A 17,286-nucleotide genomic window follows, 5' to 3' on the forward strand; every position below is an offset into this window, starting at 1 on the left:
TTTCTGGTCATTGTAGCAGATTGAAATGTAATGTAATCACTAAAAGACTTTTTATCTTGAAAAATCCTTTTAAAATACTTCTTTTGCAGGGTTTCTTTACATACTGGTGATTCACAGAGAAAGTAAAAACATGAACAATTTGGGTTTAAACTTCATTTACTGTTGATCTTGCATCTGTCATGCTTTATTTGGTTTCTTCAGATTGAAACAGTAACTAACAGTAGGTAATACAATGACTTATTTACATAAACCAGGTATGCGATAGCAGTACTGATGTGGACAGTGAACCAGAGAGACCTAGCCTTCTTCACTTGTCTCTCTCTGAAAGTGAGGGGGATCTACAAACTGATTGCAGCTTTGCCTCATCAACTAGCAGGGTCTCAGGTAGGAGCAATGAACTGAACTGTCTGGAAACCATTTTTGTATAGTTTTTTTAATATAAATATATATAAAGTGTATTCATGTACAATGAATTGGAGGAGCTGGTTGGAAAGTGTAAAGTTTTTAGTCCTGTTTGCCACTAGACTACTTCATATTCTACGAGAAACAGAAGACTTCCGCCCCCAAACCCCACCCAAAGAGATAAAAGTTGAACAGGACCTGGAAATACAATGGGAAATGCACGTGGAAGTTCTATTTTATAACAAGTTTGCTCCATGCCTCCTGTTTGGAGTGGGAAAAAATTGCTATTATATCTGCAAAGATAGATGCTCACAAACACAGCAGCTTTAAAGGATAAGCACTTGTTTACCTAATTGCAGAGCTGTCAGTTGTGACTTTGATGTTAAAAAACATGAGTTTGTTCTTTTGGGGGGGGAGAGTATTTTTTTTTTTTCCTATCCCATAGATATACTCAGCTTTCTAATTTTTTTCCTTACAGGTTTTTTGGTACTCCTGTATCTTTTGTCTCTGCATTCTTTTTACTACTTTCCCTATAACAACTTCTATCAAAAATCTTCTTTTAGCATTCCATCAGTTTCTTCTTTCTGTTCACAATATCAATTTGAAAATATTTACAGAATGCTAAAGATTTTAATTAAAAAATGTTATAAAAAATTGGAGTGCTTGGTGCTACTGGGCAAGTGTAATGCCAGACAATGCTGCAGTGTCTGATACTGAAAATACATTTTAAGGCACATTTGATAGCTTTTGCTTGCATTTTAAACTTCTTGTTCTTTCATGTTTTTATCTTTATTTTGTAAAGTCCAGAAATGGTAACAGAACGAGAAACTTGATCTGCAGCAATTAAAAAAATTAAGAAATTTTTTAAAATCCAAACAGAATTAGAGAGGGGGAAAAAAAGTGCAAAAATGGTGACACAAATTTTTGTGAATATAATGCAAGTACCTTTCATCCTTGTATACTAAAATGACAATATTTTCAGGTAGAGTCACTGTATGTTTGTACATGTAGCAGATTTTGGGTGTTACACAAATATATATTATATGAAGAGGAAAGAATTGAGTGAAAAATTTCTAGTGAAAATATTACATTCAATTTTCTTCCCCTTTCTGATGTCTAGAGGCACTCCTTTCTTCCTCGGTACTTGTGCCTTTTATAGTTATGTTTCTTAGGGTTTTAGAACAGCTACATAGTCTTAAGATAGGCCATAACTTAACGTGTTCTTGGTCTGTTGTTTCAGAAATTGAATTCAGCTTTAAGTAGCCATATGGATTTCACTAAAAGCACTTGAAATTAATTAAGAGTTCAGTGACACTGAAGGTATATTTTGGTGAAATGAAATCAAACAAACATAGAAATTGTTTTGTATATTGAAATTTAACTCAAGTAATACTAAATGTGTTCTAGTCAATAATAAATTCTTGTGAAGATTCATAGGTTTCCTTTTCTGTGCTGTTTTTACTGAGCTGTTACTGCTATAGACTGGAAACCTCAACACCCTTTTTTTCTTAAAAGGCTTGTCCAACCAGCAAGCATTTTATTTTTTGTTATTTTTGTGTAGGGTTAAGAGCAAATTCCACTGAGCATAGCACTGAGATATTGCTAAAGAAGCCTATTAAACTCTTACATTATTAGATGTGTGTAACTGTGTGTTGTCATGCCTTGCATAAGCTGGAAGAAATAAAAAATCGTGTGCCATTATTAAGGCCACAAATATAATGAGGATTATTTTAAATTGAGTTGAATGTGAAATTAATAATGAAGCTTCAGTCGTGAAGCTGCCTTTAAGCACCAGTATCCATGTAAAAGGTGAACTGTTGACTAAAAGGATTAACTGATGTTCCTGCTTTTGTTCTCTGACGCGCTTTTATGTGATAGACTTTGTGATAGACTTCGTAGGACGCTCTCATCTAGACCTTGCTTTAGTCTGTGCGAGGTGTGTATTTGAGATGGTTCTTTTAACCTGTTGCTGTGTCCGCAGTGCTACTGGCCGCCGTGTTAGGAGCCGGTAGGTGGCATCAAAGACCAGTTCTGGCTCAGGAACACAGTATTTGCAGTGTCTGTCTTCGTATTGTGTGTCAGTGGGCACTGGACCTCTACCGCTGACCGCTGTCACCTTACAGGCTTGGCTATCACCTACCAGCATAAACATGGAGCTGCCAAGCTCTCTGAAGTTTTAAACTGTTTTTTGCAGGCTGCTTGCCGTGGCCCTGCAGCTCCCAGCTGGGGAGCTGTGGATCCAGCCCTCGCTGTTCCTGTCTGAACAGGTGAACAGTCTGTGGGGAAACACAGTGAGAAAATCTCTACAGAATTGATGCTGGTATTTTGTGCAGTGTGTGCTTTAAACACAAAACATGTTCATCCATCCTAGCTGGGTCATGATGTAGGGAAGAGAGGCTTTTCTTTTTCTCTTCCTCCTTCCCTGAACTCCCAGGTTTCACTGCTGAAAAGGTTCTTAACTCATAAATCACTCTGCTAAATTAAATTTCTCATTGCTGCTTCTCTTAGTTTTCAGTGATTCATCTCAGTAAGGAGGTTTGGTTGTATGTTACTGGTTGTTTCCTTCCCCCCACCTTCTTTACCATTTGCTACATTTTTGTTCTAAACATGGGGTTTTTTTCACTGAATGGAGACACGTTTTTTTAAAAGAATACTTGTGTTTCCACAGTTAAAGATTGTATGGCAGATGGATACATACCTTAACCTCAGTAAAATTTCTGCCATATAAATTATGTTCTTGTCGAAGTCCTGACCGTGCTGAAGTTTAAAACTCTGTGTTGTAATCCCCAACTCTGAGGCATTGATTTAAGCACGTGGAATTTTCCCTTGTTTCCCCACTGTTACCTTATTTCTCAAATGGAAAATAGTATTTCCAGCTCATAAGTACTGTTAATTATACATTGTATAGGAGTTAATGTCTTTCTAGAACTCCAGGTTTAAGTGTAGTTCCCAACAAAAGGTCTGTTTTGATGGGTACCAGCTTGAGTTTTGTCTCTTCATATGATTCAGCGTCTTAAAGTGAAGTAGCAGTCTATGAAACAGGTTGTCATCTCATATTGTGGTAGACGAGTAAATTAGAGTTAAGCTGTTTAGCAGAAAAGTACACAAACTACCAAACTACTCAAAGTAATAATTTCAAAATGTTACTAGTTGCTGAACAAGGGTCCTTGTACGTTCCTTTATCTTGTTTTCTGTATACCATGGATCGTGTGTCTGTCATATAAATTACTTTTTTTTCTTTTCTGTTTTTAACATAAACCCAAGAAAGCACCTCTGTGTGCTCTGGATCGGTAGATGGTAGCTTGTATTTAATGAAGAACCAAAAGGAGAAACTGAGGATGACGATGCCAATGACCCTTTCATTTTGTTACATGGCATTACTCTGGTTGAGAGAACCAATGACACTATCTGATCTATTAAGGTATGAATAGTATCTAGTGAAATATTTGTTGCTTTTATAAAGAATACATTTTTTTAAAATTAGATCTGTACTATTGCCCTCTTACTAATTTGCTCAGTAATAGTGAGAATTTCTCTAGAAGTTCTTTATATTTAGTTGTATCTTTGACAACAATTTGTGCTGCTGCTTTTGAAGAACATTCTCCTCTGTTGCTTGCAATGAATCTCAAAGACCTGAAAGGGAGAAGATTTTGGAGCTAATGAAGTTTTTTATCCTTCTCCTTCAAAATTTCTTAAGACTCATTGGAGGTGTGTATGGTCACACTTTTGCTATTATTGCTGTTGTCAGCATGCCAGAATTAAATGAGTAAACATTCTCCAGGACTTACATCAGTGTCATCATACAAACAATACCAGCAGTATATTGTGATCTGAAAGGTAGCTAATGGAGTTGGGCACAGAAATTAATATAGGAAGTCCTTTTTTGTCATCTTACCTTTGTATCTGTAATTTTCAGAGTTCACAATAATACAGCTTTTAATATAGTAGAAATAAAATGTTCCAATAATAGGGTTTGATGCAAAATGGAGACTGTCAAGACTATTGCTGACAATGCAGTTCCAGCTGTGAACACATTTCTTATTTACTTACGGAATGAAAAATAATTCAACTTCTTCTTGTTAGCAATAAATATTTTAAATCAGGCCCAATAGTTTAAATTCAGAAATTCTTAGATTTTCCTTAGAAGACCTTTTGTATACCGATACTCCTTTTTAACAAGTGTTGAAATACTGGGTATTTCTAAAAAGATGAGGAAAAAAATGTTACTTTGCCAAAATTTAAGGAATCGAAAGACTAATGTAACTGTACGTTGGCAATTCAAATTGCAAACTTGGACAAAATAAAGGAAGAACTGATTAAAAATTCAGTTGATACAGTAGATTTCAGTTCTTTAATTTTTATTTCTCAAATATATAACCTGTGAGGTAAAAGACAAGGCCATGAGTACATCATCCCCCACCTGTGGTGCATATAACTTATTGTTGCTGCTGAAAGTGTGATGAATGCAAGGGAAGCTTAATCCAGAGCCTGATCTTCCATCATGGCCTCTCCCCCCCTGGAGTGCCAATCTTCCACCTGCAGTTTTCTAGCTTTGTACAAGCTTTCCCAGAAGGATGGGTATTGAAGAACGCTCTTTTGCAAGTACTTTTTAAAAAGGGGAGGTTTGTATGTCTAGAAGTACAGTAATTAATACTAGCTGATTTATTTCTATGCAAAACAATGTTTAACCCTTTGATTTAACTTTAGGGGGCACCTGTTGCCTTCATTGATCAGAATTGTGCAAAGCATTGCATATTTGTGTAACTGTGTGTATGCTGTTGTTGCATAAAAGATGCTTGTAAAATGTTCAGCAAAATGCCACAGTATTCAGAATTCAATACAGAAATATTTATTGAGTGGATACAAAATTCTGTAGGAATCAGAACTACTGTAGTGTACTCTGTATTTTTGTCGATGATTAGAAAATAAATCTATAAATTCTGTCTGATAATGTTTGTATATGGCAAAAATCCAAGTAATAAATTACAATTACTGGGATGGAGCAAATGGTTCACAGTGAAGAATTCTTGCTTAGCCCATCCTGTTTGGAGAGAAAAATTAATAATTAAATATCTATTCTTGGGTTACTGTATCTTGGAAACTGTTTCTGGAAAGCATGTGGGGTCATACGAGGCAAACACATCCTCACAAGTTCCTGTCTTAGTATGATGGTGTGGTTTATAAAAACCCAAACTGTCAAAGTCAACCATTAAGAGGAAAGGTAGATTGTGTTGTTTGCATATTAATGGTATATTGTTGTATTGGGTACTTTAAAAATTGGTGACTACAGAAAAGATCCATGAAAATGATTCAGAACTTGGAGAATATCCTTTGTACCGAGATCCTTAAGAGCTGAGCATATTTGCTTGAAAGGATTTAGAGGAAACATGAAAACAGCAAAAAAAGCTGGGAAAGGAGAGGAAAAAAAAATCAAGTACCAAATATAGCATAGAAAGGCATAATCAGAAACTAATAATTGGAAATTGAAATAAGGTGGTTTGAATGAGAAGATATCATTTAATTAGATACAATTTATGGATTTAATACTTTTAACAGTGGGTAAGTCAAAATGATTCCATGACTGAACATATGAACTGAATTAAATGCAGAAAGTGATGTTTAAAAGAATGTAATTTGTGTTGCAAAGTTTTACAATGATACGATAGTTATGTAAGACCATAATTACATTATCATGCTTCCCTCCCTACCCTTAAGGTCTTTGCCTTTCACAAGGTTGATGAAGAAGGGGAAAGAATTTTAAATTGCATGGACTATCATAAAACTCTTGTTTTCTAACTTCTGAATATTTAAGTTTAAAAAAAATCAGACAATGTTAATATTTTTGCATGCGTTAAGATACACACAGATCAAAATAGTGACAGACCAGAGATGAAAACTATGCAGAGGAAACATTAAATATCCAGTATTACCCTTTAAATCTTCATAGGCAAATTGTTTTATTTAAACCACCTGAATTTCAGTTGTGCTTAAAGTTCTGCCTTGTTTTTTCCTCAGTTTGGTTTTCTCCCTGCTCTGAAGTCAGCTGACTATCGCTCCTCCCTTGTGATACATGCTTAGGCACCATGGTAGGGCAATCTGCCAGCTTTTAAAGGATTTGCAACACCAAAAATACACTCCTCCTTTCTACTTGACACACTTAGCAGAAAAACACAATTACCTCCTCTCAGAGGGACATTTTGGTTTAAAAATAACATTTTTATGAACCTTCTACTCAAGTCTATGCAGCACATTAAATCCTTTTTCATTGTGAATAGTCTCACAATACTCCATATGCTGTATATTATTTATCTAAATAATAAAATTATTGGCTTGTGGAAAAAGCATCTTGTTTCAAGATGCTAGACTTGAAGATTCGGAGAACTAATGCCTTTCAAATTAGGTTATACCTAGTTGTGCTGGCAAGACTAAACTTGTCATCAGTTTGTGGCATTACTGTGTGGCTTTAACAGATGCATCATTTCCTTGTAGCCTGCAGAGTACCTAGGATTTTTTTCATATTTAGACCTTACTAATGTATGCTGCTGCTGTAATTAAAAGAATGTGGACTGTGTACGGTATCTGCCAGTCAAGTTTTCAAGCACTTCACTGATACAACATAGTCTTACAAGTGTTTTGATCATCTGCCTGTTAAACTAAAGGTTTGGAAAAGCAGTGGAAGAAACTGTTCTGACGTGCTATTCCAAATTTGGGCTTTTGGAGTAAGTGTTAAAACCCTGAATCATCAGCACATTGTATTCATAACAGGGTATTTATGCTGTTTCATGTATTTTTAGAACTTAAAAACAACTCTTAACCTGAGAGAGGAGAGCATTCTTTTGTATGGAGACAGTAATTTCCAGATAGGGAAGATGTCATTATTTTTTAAACAGTTGCAGTGCTTTGACTTGGTACAGCCAAGTTAGTGAAAACTTCTTTTTTTAAAAAAAAAAAAACTATTTTGATAGACATTGCTGTCTCTTGCAGCATGAGGATGTGGTTCTAGCATAAGTTTAAGCTGATCTGAGTTTCTGTTGCTGTGGTCCTGCGTAAATATTCCTGCTCTTTCTCTTGCCCTGCGTACTAGCATTCATTCAGTTTATGATATATATTAGTTGAAAGAAGTAGATCTGCAGAAAACTAATTTTGCAAAAGAAAGTTTCACTGGACTTTTTAGTGCAGGTTAATTTGCTTCACTGTAGTCCCTTTCTGCCTTGGTCTGGCAGTAATGTTCCTGCAGTCAGCTGAGTCTGGAAATCTGTCTGGTTGAAATCAAACCCTGGAAAACAGAACACTACTTCTCAATGTAATCCTCTGTCTGAGAAGTCACCCAAGTGCTTTTGTCAGCAGGGAGGAGTGTGTGGCAGAGGTCTGAAGGGAGGGTGGGATTTCCCATTTCAGAGGCAGCAAGCTGTTAGGGTGGTTTGGCTGCAATCACCACTACACCACACCCCAAGGAAGGTCTTGATTGTTTGTCCTCTTCCAGCTGTTGTTGTGCTGGCTCAGGAGGTTGCTGCTCTTGCTGTCTTGGTACCAGCTCTTCAGATCTGACAGCTAATGGTGTGATTGCACCTTAACGTGTGTCAGCCAAAGCTTATCATCAGCTGAGACAGTAATGGGTCGCTGTTGCTGAAAGAGGAAGGTCTTGCTTCCCTTTTCTTCTCTCCTCCTGCCTGTGTGATGCATCCCCTTCCCTCTGCCAACTCTTGCACTTGCTGGAGCCATCTGTGAGCCTCCTCAGTTTGTTAGATGATGGGAAAGAAACCTTTCTTTCTGGCAACAGGGTAATGGGTAGTCTTTTGCTGCTGTTTTGAGTTACATTTGTGGACGAGGATGATAAGCAACAGGAGCACACAGCCAGACTAGGAGGAGGGAATTATGACTAGTTATGTTGAGCTTTTACGTTGGCTCAATGCATTTTGTGAAACCATCCCTCAAGTTTAAGTTCTTCAATCTGGTGCAGCTGACCTTGACTAAAATGAACTAAGGAGCTGTTGTACAAGCTGCTCAGCAGATCAGGCGGGATGGCAAGGACAAGCAGCTGGTGCTGGTTTTGGATGATAACCTCACTGAGTATGTGGACCAGTGCGCATCTCCACTCGGGCTGGGGAAATGCTATTTACACGGGTTGAGGAAAGCTACTGAAATTTTGTTAGCAAAATGTACATCACAATTTGATTAGAAAGGATTGTGCACTGACTTTTACCTCTTTGTTTAAGAGACTAATACGCAGAGCTTCAGAATAAAAAGTATTGGGCAATGTGATTTTTCAGATTGCTGTTATTTTTCAGAAATCATTATAAATGATGGGTTAATTCTAACTGAGAGAGAGTTTTGATTAAGAAATGCACTTTTCATTCTAATCCTGGTTTGAATTCAGTTTTTAATTAAACTGAAAATTCAGTTAATGTTTTTTAAAAAATTAGGATGTAACTGTAAACTTTTCAGTAACTAGCCTTTAAACAGAATTTTAGTCAACTACAATAGGTATACACTACATAACATGCAACAAGTGGTGATTAGAGCATTGGACTCGGAGAGGGAAGGTGAGTTTGTGAATTGCCGTAGGCTCGGGAGGGAGGCAAATCCTCCCCAACAGTGGCTGCTGTGTCTGTGAAGATGTTGTTCTGCCTTATTTTTTTTGTTCTTTTTCTTTTTTTTCCCCCTCCAGATGCATTTTGAATTCAAGTGGCAGATTGCTGTGCTTTATCAGGAACTCGGTGTTTCAGCTTGGGGGATTGGATCCAGCTAGCGATTGAAGTGTTTAGATACTGCCCCATATTGGGAGCAGATGCAGAGCCCAGCCTTACAACCACTGTAGGAACCCCGGAGGGACCTGCAGAGTTCGTAGACCAAGAAGTTACTAATCTACGTAGCAAGATCAGAGAGATACGGTGGAAATGACACAGCTGGCAGGAGAGAAAATTGTTTTCAAATCTCTAACATTAAAAGAACAGGGTCTTCTCTGTTTGAAATGTTAACTTATTCCAGTTTAATGTACTCTTTTAACAAAGTTGTTTTGGAGAAGAAGAGATGGGAAGGCAGTTCTAGCTTAGTGCTGTGGGAGACCACTAATATGCTTTAATCTGGAATGAGAGTAATGTCGGTTCCCTTATGAGGATCCATGTTTGTTCAGTGCTTGCTTTGCCTGGTGTGAATGTCAGCTAAGATGTTAGATAAGAGCAGGCGTTTGGTGTGGTGATGGCTTTTTATTGGTAGCTGTTTCTAAGTCCCATCTTTTTTTTATATATATATATATATGTGTGAATGAAAAAGTCAAGAAAAATCCCAAATTAATACTGCCAACACTTACCAAAGCCAGTTTTTAACAAAAAATGCATTATTTGGGTGCAAATAAAAAAATAAATTATTTTGTGTTTATTAGTATACAAAATCATTTCTATTCATACCCAAATAACACTTTTTTAAAAAAAAATCAGAATACAGATGTAATTAATGGAGTTTCAGTTCTGTGTATCTGCTCATCATTCTGTGACTTTCCTCCCTACCTCATTACCTGACTCAAACTCCTCCAGCAGAAAGTGTGTGTTTCAAAAGTAAAATTTACCTAAAGCTTTAGAATTTTTGAAAAAAAAAAAAAAAAACCATACCATTCAAAGAAGTCTTAAAGCAGTTTCAGAAATGCAGCAGCTGAAGAATGCAGAACAAACTCTATATCAGCGTTTTGATTGTAAGCTTACTGCCATAACATTATCATTTGTTAATCGTATCTGAGCTCGAACTTAAAGGCCTGTTAAATGATTGAACTAGTTGTTGTCCTATGGAGCATTTAGGGGTGTGTAACTTCAGACAGAATTGCTTAGGCAGTATAATATTGATGTTATTTCAAATCAGAAGTTGATTCGTATATTGATTTTAGAATAAACTTATGCCATTTGTCATACAAAATACTATTTTGATTTGGTCTTCATTTTTTTTTATGCAGGTTTGTTGTTGAAGGTCATATTCCGTATTTGAATGTTTTTCAGCATTTTCCGGAGAAGATGAAGTTATGTGGCCTTGATCTTAAGATCTTTTGTGTAGAGGTAATTTTTTTCTTAAAGGGAAAGATTAAAAAAAAGACCAAAACCTAGTTATCTTGTAGCATTTTAATTTTTTTGGTCACTGTACCAATAAATTGATTAAATCTGTTCTTACATTGTAGAGTTCATGTTTCGCATTATTGGAGCCTGTGCAGAAACCAGTGCACTCTGTGACTCGGAGTGCTTTAATCTTTAACCAGTCTTATTAAGCTGATTACTTAAGTTAAAAGAAAATCAGTAAGTACTTGTGGAGAAAAAGGTATTCAGAACTGCTTTTGGAACACTCAGAAATAGGATTTGGCTTCACGTCTAAGGGCAATATATTATCCTTTTTGGTGCTTATTTAAAATATCTCTTATTTGTAGTACTGTATTATTTTCATAAAATATGGTTTAGATGCTATCTCTTGTTCTGTTTCTTGCTGTACTGGTTGAAATACATCAAACCTAAAATCTACATAAGGGGTTACAGCCCTTCTAGTAGCTGAATAGTGGTGGACAGTCTTGAGTAAAATATAAATGTCCCTTATTTAAGGTTATTATGTATTGTGGTAATGTTGCCCACAGGTGTTTGTGTTGCAAAAAAAAAAATTTATTACGGATTTTCGAAGTGTGCAAATAAAATCTTAGCTTTCAAGAGCAGAAAGCAGCAATTCTGCTAACAGGAAAATGTAGGTTTTGGTCTGCTGTAAGGTGTTTGTGGCCCAAGCCCTCAGTGATGATGTTGCGAGTAATGTTACCATTCTGCAATATGTAGCTTGTATTCAGCAGGTCGTGAGTTGTTCAGAAGCTAATCTGCAGCATTTTTTTTTTCTTTTTTAATACCACTGCTACCCTGTCTGGATAAATAATAATTATGACCTCAACTTTTAAAAATCAGGAGATAAATTTAATATGAAACCTCTTGATTTCTTTTTCTGTCTTAGATCTTTCCTTAATAGAAAAGATACACCGACATTTCAACCTGATGTAAACTTTTTAAAAAAAAAAAAAACCCAAACCTCTTTTAATTCTCAGTCTCTCTGTCGTTCTTTGCCTCCATCCTTTGGAGACGTTTTTGTCTCTCAAAAGTGGTTACATAGAACTTGTATGCTGGCCTGATGCAGTAAAATACACTACACCACACACACACACCCCCCATCCTACAAATCACACAGATAAAATTTTCGTATGAATTGCAGCTGTAAAACTTATACTATGCCTCAAAGTGGGAGATCTGGTTTGCAGAGAGATGACAATTGTCCTTGGAGGATCCTACTGCTTTCTTTTGGGACAGAGCTGTTTATGGCATGCAGGATGATCTGATGCCAATCACTATTAGCTTGCTTTCTCCCAGAGCTGTTGGTTTGGATTATTCTACTGTCCCTCCATAAGCACACTTCCACTATGGATTTTAGTATGTCCTGATGTGGGAGCGGGACTTCACAACTTGAGAGCCACAAGCTGGTTAATTTAATCTTATTCTACCTTTTATATAAAAGAGGAAGTCTAGCCACTTCACCCTCTGTCTTAAACACTTACATAGCATATATATATTTTACAAACTGGGAAAAAAAACCCCAAATCTGATTTTTTTTTTTTTTTTTTTTTTTTCTGTCTTAATATTGCTTATGATGAGTCTGTATCTGCTGTGGTCTGCTATTTAGCTTACAGGAAAAAGCTGAATTTGTGTAACTTTTTACTTCCATCTTGTTTGTCTATGACACTGACACCTGCACCCCTCACTTCCAAAGTGTAAGTAGGTATACATACTAATCGAGTCATCTCTTAACTTTTTCATTGAGATACATAGGTAAAGTTCTGTAAACTTACTGTACAGCTTGTTTTCCAGCCACTCCAGTATAATTGAAGCTTTCTCTTTCTAGGAATATCTGCTCCCTACTTCACCTACAGTGTTCCTTTAGTAATGCATCTTCAGGTTTTTTTAATTTTAACATTTTTGACTATGTCATTGGGCTGATAATTGCAAAAACCTTACTAGCTGTTTCCTACATGTTATGTTTCAGAACTGATCCTGCTGCTCGTTGCAGCACTGAGATTACCAATAGCTTACTGTATCTAGTTTTGACATCTGAGTTTTGAGAAATTCAAGATGAGGTTATTGTCCTGGAGCAGGAAGTCAGATTGTGTAATACTCCATCCTGAAAATACAGCCTGCATTCTTTTCTCCTTGGTGTTCTGTATATAATATTCTATAGACAATTATCTTCAAAACCTTTATGGGATTATGACTGTTAATAACTAGGCAGGTAAGATGCTCTAATGCCATTATTTGTTGTGCTTTGGTGAATGTAAGCTGCAAACATGTTCAAAAATCTTGATAACTGACAGGACTATTCAATATGTCTCCTTTTTATTTTGAACAGATTTTTAGTGCATTTAATTGTGTCCTGTGCTAATTCCTTGCAGCCCAAATTTGAATCAAGTAGTAGTTATGTCGTAGTAGCTTGAAGGATTTGAAGTCATACTAAGTAACATTTTATCAGTTAAGTACAGATGAAACCTAACTTGTTAAGGCTCATCTTGTATAAAAACATGCTCAGTGGCTTAAAGTTTTTTTCAGTAACAGTTTTCCAGATACCCAAAATATACTGAATTTGTACAAGGCTGAAGGTGTTATAGCTTTAAAAAAATAAATGCAACAATTATTATAAGGTGAGTCACATTTGCTTTCTATCTTTCTAGGTAGTGAAGTGTGTATGTGTACATGCACGTTTTTTTTTTTATGCCGTGTCATTTAGTAGTAGTATTTCATATGCGAGGAGTGTGATTAGTCTCAGGCTTTCCAGCTGATGAACTTCTGTGCTGTGTAATACAGGAATTAAGTCCATATCACTGACTATTTTTCCCTGGCCTGCATACAATTTAGCAATTAGAGGTGATTGCAGCATCTGTCATACAAGGAGAGGCTGAAAGAGCTGGGATTTTTATCTGTGAGAAGAGAAGTCTGGGGGGGAGCATTTCAGTAATGTGTATAAACACCTGACAGGAAGGAGTGGGGATGGAATCAGACTCTCTTCTTGGTGGTGCAGAGTGGAAGGACAGGAGGCAATTGGCACAAACTGAAATACAGTAAATTCCATTTAAACATAAAACTCTTTTACTATAAGCACGATTGAACGCTGGAGCAGGCTACCCTGAACCACTGTGGAGTCTGCATCTTTGGAGATGCACAAAACTTGACTGGACACAATCCTGAGCAGCTTGCTGTAGTTGACCCTGCTTTGAGCAGAGGTGTTGGACTCGACTATCTCCAGAGGTCCCTTCCAAACTCAAGTATGTTATGATTCAAATGGTATAGTATGCCTTGTATTCTATTTCACATTTTCAGTGTAGGTGGCAGATAAGCCCTTCATATTTTAGTAATGGAACAGCTAATAAGAAGAGCATAATTTTTTCATTCTGCCCAAACTGAACTTTAAATACCTGCCCCAAAGGTTATTGTATCTGGACACCTCTGTCTAAAAGTCTGGGAGCTCTGGGCGTAACTGCCTCATGAATAAAGAGAAGAGGAGCCTCCACCTCTTCGTATCATCTTTATCATGATGCATAACTGTAAGACACGTGTCAGGTCCTAGCTGGAGATAACTACTACCTCACAAGTATTTTATGAAGGATAAAAGTACTTTATAAAGAAGATATTTGTGTGAAATGAGTTGTTTATCTTCCATATGTGTTTATCTTTCCATTGCTTGAAGTCTCTTTTCTAAGCGTTCACTTGACTAGTCATCCTATTTATCCCTTCCTCTAATTAAAATCATGTGTATGTTGAAGTTAGCCTTTGGTAAATAGGTTTCACCTAAATGCACAATCAGAGGGTTCATAGGGCAAATGGCAGCAGTAGCAGGATGCTCCTGCTTAGTTCTTACTGCAGAAGTTCTAAGTTCCCAATACGACAGAAGAAAAGCCGGTTCTCATGTTCCTCTGCAAAATTTCATTTTCTAAAACAAGTATTCTTACTCCATTTGATTAAAACCTTTTTTTATGCATCAATAAAGAATATGATACTTAAGTTTTGGGTTTTGTTCTATGGAGGAGATCAAGGTTTTTTTCTTGCTATTTGCAATTTGTTTAACTACAGTAAATCCCTGCTGATATTGAGGCTTGTGCCAGTAGCCAACACATCTTTGAGCGCGGTCATCTTTTTTAGGTGGAAGTCATCTTTGTTTCCTTTTTAATGCAGAGGATATCTGTTTCTTTAAAAGCCTGCTAGTGTAGGAGTTAAAACGAATTTGTAAATTAGTAGTACTATGTATAAAGTTCCATGGATAATTTGCTTTCAGCTTATTTCTATTGACAGTATCTGTCCTCCAGTGGAGCTACACACAACTCCCCTCTTCCGTTTCTGCTTGAAGTAGGGATACATCCTTAAGATACACATCCTCTATTTTGCTTTTAAGGATTTATCTTTATCCACATTCAAAACCGATTAAAGCATCCCTTTACTCTTGATCTAGCAACAACTTTTCCTTGCCATAGATCTGTTTTTCCTTACATTTTTGACTCAGGACTGTATACCTGATTATCTTTTATTTAATTATTTTGTTTGTGCTTTAAAGTTGGTTCTGCTTTGCTGTCTCAAGTTTACCTTTAGCTTTCATTACTTTTTATAAAACTCATCACTTTTTGGCGTATGTTACCATTAATGCATTGTAGATTGATTTTTTTTTTTTAATGTCCAAAAAAAATTTTGGTGTTTGATTGTCACGTTCTTAACGCACACGCGCGCGCGCGTCCGCAGACTTAAACGTACATGTATATATATAGGTAAGCAGGTCACTCCCATGGCTGTTGGGCAACATGATTTGCTAAAGTACTGAAGGTAACAAACACGTCACTTTGGATATGTGCTGTGTGGAACAGGATAGGTGCAGTCTCATAAATACCTTTTGGATCCTGTTGTTCTGAAGCGCTTCGGGGATGGTCGTCTTTTTAGATGCACAAGTAGCTGGCTTTGGCAAGGAGCCCAATGTGTGACCTCAGTGAAGTTCCCTTCTTTCAGTCTCTCCTCCAACTTTAAAATCACTCCTTTTTTCGTAAACTTACTAAGAATCAGGTTTTTTTCTAAGGGCTGGGGAGGCTAGGAGAAGGTTGAGCTTGGTGAGTGTGAGATGAATTCTGTTTAGAAATTGTCCACCAACCTGCCCTTGAAGACAAAAGGAACGGGTATTTACCTGATTATCCTTGCTACTACTTCTGCCCTGGAGTGGGGTCATGGAATGGCTTGAGCCTTTCTCTTTTTTCTTTTTTAATCTTAGATGGAAATAGCTGCACAATTCTAAGTCTGCCTGAAACCTTCTGTCTTCTTAGAGGGCCACTGAATGCTTCAGTGTTGACAGAGTGTTGTTGATATACCTTGCTGTCTAGGAACCTGTATCTTAAAAATGCTTTCTTTTTTGTTTTAATCCCATTCCTCTTTTTCTTCCTCTGTGTGTTTTTTGGTGTGGTGGGTTGTTTTTTTTTTTGATAACCCATTGAGTATTGCTGCCTATAACAAGAAATGTACTTATTTAGACAGCTTTGACCTTGCAACATGAGAAAATGAATACCCAGATTGCTTTTTGGTTGTCTTAGTATACATTATTATTATTTTTTTGTTTATGTATCCTACTTCCAACTTACCCAAATTAACAGAAGCACTGGTTAGTTTGAATTCTGCTCTGTATAATTCACCTATTTTCATCCCCAGATGTCTTGATTCTTAAATAACTCCTAGTGTTACTCTTCAGGTTTTTCCGTGATACAGAAATGCTTTCTAAACTTCCAGCTGAGAGGGATGTTAGCATCTTCCTTACCTTTGCCTGTGGAAAATTCTTGAATGTGTCTTGGTAAAGTGGCAACAATATAGTGAGCTTGTCAGAAATTAGTGTTGTGAACAAGAGGAGAAGAATTGTGAAACTCAGAAGGACATGTCAGGATTTTCTCCCCTTTCTCCCACCTAACTGAAAGACTTCTTATTTCTTTTTTCTCCCTGATATATTTTTTTCTTTCAGGCTTATCTTTCTGCATAAAATTGATACCTGCTTTTGTCTGTCAGATTAGGCCAGTAGTTATGGGCAGCTCTCCATTGTGTTCAGTTTAATAAGAATTTTAATTCATGCTCCATTATGAACTGATGTTGGTTTTGATGGAAGAGGAAGAGTTTGGAAACAAATATTCACTGCCCTGCCCTAATAAAAGGTCTAATTCATCCACGGTCTTTCTTTTCTTTAAAGTAACCCATCATAGGTGTTGAAGTAGATACCATAATGTATTTATAAAGTAGACTGGAAAACTTTAGCTCTTTTGAGAATGTGCCACTTCAGTGCAGAGTGTTTTATTCTGTATGATGCTTTGGATTTATTTTATTTGAGTTGGAGGAGTATATGCCTTGTACGCATGCGTGCACACACAAACCCTCCCAGCTTGGATTATTAAATTTCTTTACTCTTTTATTTGAGAATGAAAGGCTTGCTTTAAACATTGAGAGATAATCGTTCTTCTCTACGCTGTCTGGAAACATTCCAATTCTTTGGTTTCTTCTCTTACAGTATCCTATAGCTTATATTTTCTTTTTGTTCTTCTTTTCTGTTTCTTTCTTTACTTTTTTTTTTTTAATTTTGCCTGATTTTATTCTTGGCAGGACTTTTGTATCTGTATTGCTCTGCTACTAATCCTTCTGCCACACAACTTTCTGTGTCAGCTTCAATCAAATCTCACTTCTGCTGAGGATTTGTGAGATCCGATTTCTGAGACGAATTTGCCAAGATTTTCCTCTGGTATCAAGGATGCTTCTGTTTTGCTCCTTTGTTCTGCACACTTTGCTTTCCGGCAGAGCAGCTCTTGAGTTTTGAGTACAGTTATGA

General features: G+C 36.7%; 1 protein-coding gene across 1 annotated transcript in view; it reads left to right on the forward strand.

The window, feature by feature from the left end:
* TAF1B (TATA-box binding protein associated factor, RNA polymerase I subunit B) overlaps positions 1-17,286 on the forward strand; it is a 49,375-nt gene that overhangs the window by 4,262 nt on the left and 27,827 nt on the right. The window contains exons 6-8 of the mRNA XM_059835346.1: positions 255-384; positions 3,667-3,823; positions 10,346-10,445. Of these exons, the coding sequence (XP_059691329.1) occupies positions 255-384; positions 3,667-3,823; positions 10,346-10,445 (387 nt within the window). The remainder of the gene's footprint in view (positions 1-254; positions 385-3,666; positions 3,824-10,345; positions 10,446-17,286) is intronic.

This window comes from Gavia stellata, chromosome 2 (assembly GCF_030936135.1).
Source record: "Gavia stellata isolate bGavSte3 chromosome 2, bGavSte3.hap2, whole genome shotgun sequence".
In the NCBI taxonomy this organism is placed as follows: Eukaryota; Metazoa; Chordata; class Aves; order Gaviiformes; family Gaviidae; genus Gavia; species Gavia stellata.